General features: G+C 38.9%; 1 protein-coding gene across 1 annotated transcript in view; it reads left to right on the top strand.

Moving 5' to 3' along the window:
- The window catches only part of helz (helicase with zinc finger), a 49,012-nt gene extending 40,326 nt beyond the window's left edge, over positions 1–8,686 (top strand). The window contains exons 26-33 of the mRNA XM_017435198.3: positions 255–442; positions 555–759; positions 892–974; positions 1,113–1,611; positions 2,623–2,887; positions 3,131–3,845; positions 4,856–5,117; positions 5,215–8,686. Coding sequence (XP_017290687.1) covers positions 255–442; positions 555–759; positions 892–974; positions 1,113–1,611; positions 2,623–2,887; positions 3,131–3,845; positions 4,856–5,117; positions 5,215–5,576 — 2,579 coding nt within the window. The 3' untranslated portion in view covers positions 5,577–8,686. The remainder of the gene's footprint in view (positions 1–254; positions 443–554; positions 760–891; positions 975–1,112; positions 1,612–2,622; positions 2,888–3,130; positions 3,846–4,855; positions 5,118–5,214) is intronic.
- The last annotated feature ends 682 nt before the right edge of the window (positions 8,687–9,368 follow it).

Genomic DNA, 9,368 nt, shown 5'->3' with positions numbered 1-9,368 from the left:
CATAAGGGGTCTTTGGGCTGCACTTCGTCTGGCCCCTCACCTAGGACCTGTCTGCCTTGGGTGACCCTACTAGGGGCATGAAGCCCCTGACATCATAGCTCCTAGGATCATTGGGACACTCAAACCCCTCCACCACGATAAGGTGGCAGCCCAGGGAGAGGACTTATTGAATTTGTTGCACATTATTCTGTTTTTCTTTGAATATTCAAATAGCTTGTTTAATCGTGCTGCCTTGTCAATTTTTCTGATTGCAGTTCAGTCCAACCCTGCTGTGTTGATGGGGAACCCTATTCAGAGATTCACGCCACCTTTGGGTGGAACATCAGCTGGCATGGGGAAGTCGCCCAGCCCTGTGCAGAGGATCGATCCTCACACAGGCACTAGTATCCTCTATGTTCCAGCTGTTTATGGAGGAAACATGGTCATGTCCATGCCTCTGCCTGTAAGTTTACTGCTTCATTTAATGCATTAGGAGATGTCTATATGAGCCTGCATATAACAATAAAGGCTCTAGAGAAATATTAGTGATAAGTAATTCATGTTTTTGTTTAAAGTTGCCCTGGCCAAGTTACCAGAACCGCTTTGCAGTGGATCCTCGCATCATGAGCCACCAGGCGGCCGTTGCCTACAACTTAAATCTGTTACAGCCACAGAACCGAGGCTCCCCTGTTCCCTACAGTGCGGTGGGACACCCCTCTCCTCTAGGAATGGGCCAGCCCAGCCCAGAGAAGGAGCTACAGGCTGACCCCATCAGAAATGGTGTGTCTTTGTTTTTATTACAGTACCAAATGGTCTGCTTCACTAACAAATGACTGTACATAATCATATAAAATAATAAAAACTGGAGACAGTTGCCACTTTTTCAAGATACTTTTTATTGACACTTTTTAGGTAAAGTAGAAGGATGTCCAAAATCAGAACAAAACCGTCTACAAACCCCAGAAAGGAAAAACGCAGACATAAGGGAAAAACAGGCAAGTTTTTACACATAAATTTGCTTTTAAGTACTTTATTTTTATTGTCTAAAAGTTCTGTGATTGAATAATGAGAACCAAATTATATTAATAGTTTATTCACTTTGGATATTTAAATTGATGTATTTTTTTGTGCAGGGGGATTTAGACACGGGCCAAATTCGAAGCTTAGATTCACAAACAGAAGGGCTAGTTGGATTTCCCAACACTCTGCTCCATCGAAAAGACCCTCCAGTTACCCAAAGATCTCTTAACTACCACCTGGCACCACCCAATCCCGCTTTTCCTCCCCATCCTGCCACTGGAAGAACCTTCCCTCAACAGTATCCAGTGTCTAGACTTCCTTATCGGGTCAGCCAGCCTCAGCACCCAGGAATGGCCCAACAGAGTCAGCAACAACAGCTCAGCCCTGCCTTCAGTGGTGGAAACCACGCTTCCTTCTTCAGTGGCTCCATACCACCTCATAGATCTGTCCAGTCCCCCACTGTGGACGGGACAGAGGCTTGTGGGGTGGAGGAGATAAACAGCTCCATTAGGACTCAAATGGGCCATGCAGGGGGCCACCACTCAGGCCTGCCGCAGCAACCTCACCGAGTCAACAACTTTGGGGAAGATGGACAAGATGGAGACAGTTTGGGTGAGTTGAAAATTCGACTTTTTTTTTGTTTAGGTAGTAACTATAATGAGCCTGTGCTTTCATAGTGCTTGAATAAATCTACTGAAAGTAAACAAGGTTTCATTTGAGGCACATTTTAAAATGGTTTAATGTTCTTTACATGAAAGCCTTAGCCAAAAAAAAACGCAATTTTAAACCGGTAATTAAAACACAAAGATCTTTTAAAGAGATGGTTTTTAAAGTTGTGATTAAAAACATCCAAAGTTAGCCATCAAACTCCCAGAAGAAAACTCAGGGACCCAGGACAGGAAACTTAGATTTCAGGTGCTTCTTTGGTTTTGTTTAGATTTCAGCAAAAGTATTGAATGAAAATGAAGTAATAAATATTAAAGCATACCAGAAGCATTGATGTTGCAGCAGTCAGACATATTTTACTCTTCTGTTTGTCTTATATATATATATATATATACTTATATTTTACTCAGTAACATTCTTTCTCTTTTCTAAAGGGTTTATCTCGATACTTTTTCAGTTTTTTTCATAACATCACTTTGTACATGATCTACAGGAGCAACATTTTCTTTGTTACTGTTCAAGCCATGATTTCCTTAACATTTAATTGAAACAGTCATTTTTACTAATATGATTCGAAAGCACAGTTAAAATTTGATTATTATCACATCAATTGAAAAGTTGATAGAGACTGAAGAAAACACCCAAGTCTTTTTTCCCTTTTGTTTGTTTTTTTAATTATCTCAAAGGCAGAGAGACATTGTTTTTTATAATATGCCCGTGTTTTTCTTATTGGGAAGCAATTGTTGTATTTTATCTCAGGAGGATAAAACAGTTGATTATTCCTGTGATCATTACATTGGATTATCTTCAAAGCATTGCAAATCATTTATTTCTTTTAAAATGCATATAAACAGGTGGTTAGAACAGGGTTACAGTTTCTGTCTGTATTTGTAATGGCATCCTGAGGTAGTGCATGGTGGATTACAGCATTGACTTCTCACACACTTTCCCTTTCAGATCTCCAGAGTCCCTTGGCTCTAGAAGCCCTGAGCCATCAGCAGCAGCAGCAACAGGCAGCCAGACTGGGTCAGTGGGGGGAAGCAGCACGCCCCTTCCTCCAGGGCAATGTTGCCTTTCCTCTGCCCCAGCAGCTTGCCCACCTCGCACAATCTGGCATGGCTCGATTTCCCCATCAACTGCTTCGAGCAGCTACCTGGGGGCACAGTGCCAATATGGATGATGAAGCTGTTCCTTCTGCCTCCACTGGGCCAAATTTCAACAGGTTTGTATTGAAACGTAGTCAGAATTACAATAATTTAATATTAAGCATTAAAAACATTGTCATTTTGATCAATTATGGTTAACACAGATCAGAATACAAAATGAAAATGCCATTGTGACCTGTGTTGTTTGCCTTTTTAGTCAGACAATGTCACAATTTTGCGTTGAATTGTTTTATCTTCATTAAGTTTCCATAAAAATGTGATGCTATCTTGAATTGTATGCACGCTTTTGTACTTCCAAGGTACCCAGGCCTCTTGAGAGAGATACCCCCACAGGAACAGCAGGAACATAGGGAAACAGCAGAGATGCAACCCCCACCTCAATCCCGTCTCCTCCAGTATCGACAGTCTCAGACCCGTGCCTCAGATGAGTCTTCATCCTCCTTAACTGCCATTTCCAATCACACCGGCCCTTTTCCTTCAGGACTTTACCCCCACGACACAGTTCGCAATCTCCTTAACGACAACCTTCTCAACAATCAAGCTCTGCAGCAACAACACCCAAGTAACACCATATACAACACGGGTAGTTACCCAAATCAGCCACCAGCTCACTCTGGCAGCCCCACATCCTCCCAGGTCAAATACCTGTTGCAAGAAGCTCAGTGGTCCCAAAGCGGAGGTTCATCTGCATCTCAGCAGAGCCACCTATTAGGGAACCAGGGTCCTGGGCTTCTTTATGGACTGCCCATCATGGCTCACCCCAGTAGGCAGGAGCAAGTGCTGATGCAACTTCACCAGCAGCAGCAGCAGCAACATCAACAACAACAACAACAACAACAACAACATCAGCAGCAGCAGCAACAACAGCAGCAGCAGCAGCAACAACAACAGCAACAGCAGCACCATCACCAACAACATCACCACCAACAACAAAGTCAAGGTCCGGACCCAGAGTCCTACCACCCACTGTCCCCCAGATCATCAGCAACCACAGCCCTTCACAGTGTAGATGAGGTAAGAATGAACTTGTTCAGCTTATCTCTGAAGGCATTTGGAAAAATTTCAAAGTAGCTGTTTTGTTTTTTATTCCACGCCTCGTGTCTGAGCAGCTTTAGAGGAACACGTTTTTGTTCAACCAATTTAGCATCAATCAATTAAATATTCAAGCACAGAAAAGACACCTTACTCATAGAATAAATCCTGTTTTCCACATAGAAAAACCACTTTGAAAAAAAAAAAAGAAGAAAAATCAATCTAAAATTTCATCCTGAGATATTTTGTTACAATCAGCCTGTTGGAAAATTGTTCAATTTTCTTTAGATGTATGAAAAATCCTGAACATAACAATTTGTAGGGCATAAAAAAACGATTTTAGCACCACTGAGGTGATCCCAAAGAGCTATTGACTGAAAGCTTGGCTTACAGAATCTGATCAATGAAGGAAGATGCATCTCTCAGGTCCTGATGGGGTTTTGCTGGATTTTTCACCCCTTAAAGGCATGACTTTCAGATATTATTCATCTTTGTTTCACCACTGCCCAGTTCCTATGGGAAATGGATGCAAATTGCCCAAACTCAACAAATGTGATGAATGAACATGTGTTGATGAAAAAAGAATAATGAATTGCAGCGAGAAACAGACATAAAATATAAAATGATAATGAAATAAACGTAGCTGTTACCACACCTTTTTAACCATGTATTTGTATTACAAGTTGTTTAGTTTTTGCGGTCACAATTTCATCACATATTAGAAAGTTGTTTTTTTCTGCTTTGGGAATTTTATTCATGCTTTTCATAATGCCTGTTTAGCATTGTTGTCTTTTCTAGTTCTGTATGAAAGTTGGTACCACCTTCTTCTTAAGTCCTGCCTTAAATACTTGCTTAGCCAAAGTGGATAAACACACAGCTGTTCTACATTGTTTACGAGATCAAATGTGAGAATAACAATTGTTTGCTGGACTACATATAAATACCTTTTTTAAATTTTGTCCCACCTCTTCCTTCTGCTTCCGTTTGCGCAGTATGAACCAAGAGGTCCAGGCCGGCCCCTTTATCAGCGCCGCATCTCCTCCAGCTACCCTGATGAACCCTCTCCAGCCAACCCTCACAATGCCCATCCCTGTCCATCAGAGCCGCAGGATCATCCCCAAATGCAGCATCACCCCCCCTACAGTTATCCCTCACATGACCACCTCTGGCCCAGCAATGGCGGAGGTCCTGGTCCATTTCAGAACATTCCATGTAACGGATCCAGCACACTAGCTCAGCATCAGGACCTTCTGGGTAGGTGTTGTTTTTATCAACGGAGGACTTTGAGTCTGTCATAGCTCTACATTTTTGTTCATGTCTAGTTTAACGGTGGGTCTCTCTTTCCTGGCAGCCTCCAAGGTCCTTCGTCAGACAGACGAGCAGGTAAAGGCCGAGCCCACAGCCGCACAGCCGACACACCCACACAGCATCAACTCCCTTCAGCACCAGTTTCCCCCTCTTATGTCAAATAAAAAGCAGCAGCAACAGCAGCAGCAGCTGCCACCACAGGCCACGGCAGAGCCCGCCCAGGGGGCTCCAAACTTAAACAAGCCACCCACCATGTCATACGCGAGCGCCCTCCGTGCTCCTCCGAAACCCCGAGCTGTTCGGCCCGAACAGGTCAAAAAGAATAGCGACCCTCTGTCTCTCCTGCAAGAGCTGAGTATAGGAAGTTCAAATGGTAGCAATGGGTACTATTCCTACTTTAAATGAGTGTTAAATTTTCCTAGTAGTAGGTGAAAAAATATTAAAAACAAAAAAAAAGAACAAAAAGCAAAAAAACATTTTAAAAAAATAGTGCAAAGTGCATTTAAAAATGGTTTCTACAAGTAGATTTGTTTTCTGCCTTTTTTTTTAACCTTTTTGACTTCTTGTTGCTAACTGACATATCTGTGAAGAAAGTCAATATATATAACAAATGCATTACTGCTATATATATACATACTCATTATGTATATATGAATATATACTTATATTATCTACACTTGTACATGTACGTAATGCTTAAAAAAAACAAAAAAAAATTAAAAATATTTTAAAAATTAAAAAAAAAAAAACTTGGTTGACCACTTGGCTTCCTGCTTATTTTTACTTTTGTTCTTTTACTTCTTTTTAAACAGAAACAAATATGTTTATGTTTCCCAGATTATTAGTATTATTTTTTTCTTTTTTCAAGTGTGAGTAAACCCTGACAGTTCCTCGTACTGTGCTTATTATACAACAGCTAAGTGGTCAACTGACAGAAACTACATGGAACCGTGTATAGAAGTAGATAAATTTTCCTCTAACCTGTACAGCTAAAGAAAATAAAAGACTGAATTGTACGCCACAGAAATCATGTTAGTATTTGCATTATGAATTCTGTTTGTTTTTTTTTTTCTTTTGTTTTCACCTTCTTTTTTCCCCCCTCCCTTTCATTTCTTAGTCATCTTTATCTTAAAGTAATCTTTGGTAATTTAGTGGTAAATGTGATTATTTATAGAAAAAAATAAAATCGGCTTTTATCGCATCACTTACTCCTCGCCAAGGAAAACTAGATGCGGTGTGAAGACGTCGGTGTAACCGCTGTGGCATTCCTGCCGTCAGCTTTAACAATCAAAGAGAAGAAGCGCTCTGCCTGTTGGTTCGACTCGCGTTTCCTGCGTTTTATTTTCATTTAAGTGACTTTAACTCTCGTGGAATGACTTGTCAGACTCTAAGCATCACTTACTGCTGAGAGGGTTATTTTATTTTTTCCACACTGATTGTTGAAGTTGTTGTTCTTTCTGTTGAAACTGTTTTTAGTCATCTCCGAAGGTCTGTGAAAGTGAAGCGAGCGCGGTGAGGTCTGAGAGACGTGTCATAACTTCAGCGGGATCATCACTTCCAGTCAAACGTTTTTGAACACCAAATTATAACTTTACCCCTCACATGTGCTAGAGTTTGGGGAATAAACGCTCTAAATAAATAAAAAATAAAAAAAATAGCATGTAGGCGTGTGAAACATTTCTAGCTTCTTCGTCTTTCGGTGAATCATCAGGATGTTCTTGTCAGTGAGCAGCAGCGGTCTCAGTCCAGTCTAAACCCGTTTAAACCCGGTCTGCCGGTCGGGTCTGCCTCGGTTGTTTTCTTTCTTATCCTAAAGAGTTCAAATGCGGAGTATTTTCAAAAATTATGGCAGTAAAGTGCTATTTCTTCAAATACAACCAGTTTCATGGGCTCCAAACTTTTTTTTTTGCCCTAATTTTAAAGCCAGGTTAGTTATCTCTGTAGGCTTCGAAAGATTTATTTCTTTTATTTTGCCTTACATTCATGTATATTTTTTTTCTTAAAAAACAAAAAAAAAAGATTTACAGTTTTTATTAAACGCAGAAACTCAAAAACAACAAAAAAAGAATAATAATACGTAGTTGACATTTAGCTAATTCTATCTGGATTTATTTTAGAATAAACCTTTTGTGTGAACTGTCTCTTTCCAGTCATACATTTATAATAAACCTTTTTATGAACTTTTACTTGCTGTAGAATTTTGACATTTTTGACAAACCCTCCATAACGTGGATAAATTGTTGATTTGTTTCAGTTAGAACAGAAGAGCCTTCAGCACCATTTCTTCACAGTGTGGCTCTAATTTCACTTTGTCTTCTACAAAAAGATCAAATTGAATTATTCTTATTATTTTTATTATTATTATTACCAGTACTGGGCTTCTGTGGCTTTATGGCTTTAAATGTGACAGATAGTTTTTAAAGCTTCTCTTCAAAAAAATCTCACAGCTGATAACTTTAGTTATTTTATTGTTGCATTTTTTTTGTTTTCAAAAGTCTTTTATTTATCAGTAATATGAATTGTCTGAAAGTTGATGAATGATAGTTATATTACCCATTTCTTTCCTGATCTGATATTTGCATCATCCTAAGTTTTAAAGATGCTTTCTAAGCTTGTTTTATTTTATTGTTTTTTTTTCTTCTTCAATGTACATTTAAAATAGAAAACAATTACCACAAAAAATAAAAACAAAACCAAAAAAAAAGAAGAACTGACTTGGAAATGGTTCAAAAACCTTTGACTGTTAGTTTATTTGTCAGGATCTGCAGACGTAAGAATGGATTTGTTATGTTGTGCCAGTTCACGGTTGTTTAAAGAATCAAATTTTCCGTTTATTTAGTGTTTTATGAAGCTTTTAGATAATGTTACAGCAGCTTTCTTCTGTTAAACTGCTCTGATTTTCATTTGCTAAGGACATATTTTTTTTTTTTTGTTTTCCTGGATGCTTTTTGTAATGTTTGAAATCAGTCGGTGTGTTGCCCGTTACTGGTTCACAAACACGGAGATCAAATGGTTACATGAATTTAACTTGTATTTTGTTATGATTTAACCTCATCCGGGTGAAAAATTTAAAGGCGCTGCATTGATGCTTCAAGTTATTGACTTAAAACCAGTGCATCTTCTGCAAATTGATGAAATTTCAGATTTTGACAGAACTGCGCGTTTGTTGTTTCATGTCTTGCTCATGGTTCTTTGGTTCATTGAGTTTAAAATCCACCTGTTCCAGTCAGCAGAGAGCTTTTCTTAAAAGCACGTTTTGTTTTATTTTCCCGCTTTGACCTTTTTTTTTTTTTTTTTTACATCCAAGGTCCAGATTCTTTGACTGAGCAGAGATCACGTACCTGTAAATATGCATTTTCTATGTATTTACAAATAAAACCTTTGGGAGCGCCTCGGTTTTATAGAAGCTGTTCGAAGAAGAGGCATGCCCTTTTTAATTATGCAAATTCACAAAAAAAAAAACAACAAAAAAAAAAGAAAACAAAATAAAAACCTAGAAACGGACAACAACCTGGTTGGTAGTTGAAACATCTTGTAACTTTATAGACTCGTTTTGTTAAGATGGTGTTTGGCTTATTTGACGGGGGGTGGGGTGATATATGTTGCACCGTTATGAGACGACGTAATTCACTGTACAGTTCATATTTTGTCCGAACATGTTGCTGGATTTTTTTTCCTGTTTTTGTTCATTTAGTTTTGTTTTTTTTTTTCCTCACCACAGCTATAAAACAATCAACATGGATTCATTTTTGAATGTCAGTCTTTCTTTAAATGCATGTCGAGATGACCTGGTTGTTTTTAAACTATCCCTGTTTTTATCACCTTGTGTTGATTTCCGGGTGGAAAAGGAAAAGAGGCCAAGTCGGATTTTACGTCTGTCATCGGATGGAAACAATAACTTGGGACATTATCAACAAAACAGTTATGTTACTTTCACTAACGTGTCCATTCGACAAAAAACAAAAAAAAATGTAAGTCATATAAGTTTCCCTTTATTTTCCTGCAGTTGTTTTTTTGTTTTTTTCTTTCAGAAGGGCTAAAGCTGAGGTTGCTCCCTGGCGATTGTGTTTTTCCACGAATCAGTCGTTGGCTAATCTCAACAGTCGTGCAATACTAATATCTCACCGCTTCTTTAGCTACAGCTTTATTTATTTTTCAAAACACAAGAGATTGAGCCAAAGACGTTCTAAAGGGATT

Source organism: Kryptolebias marmoratus, linkage group LG3, assembly GCF_001649575.2.
Source record: "Kryptolebias marmoratus isolate JLee-2015 linkage group LG3, ASM164957v2, whole genome shotgun sequence".
NCBI classification, from domain to species: domain Eukaryota; kingdom Metazoa; phylum Chordata; class Actinopteri; order Cyprinodontiformes; family Rivulidae; genus Kryptolebias; species Kryptolebias marmoratus.
Note: the sequence above shows the minus strand (reverse complement) of the source record. Positions and strands in the feature narration are given on the sequence as shown.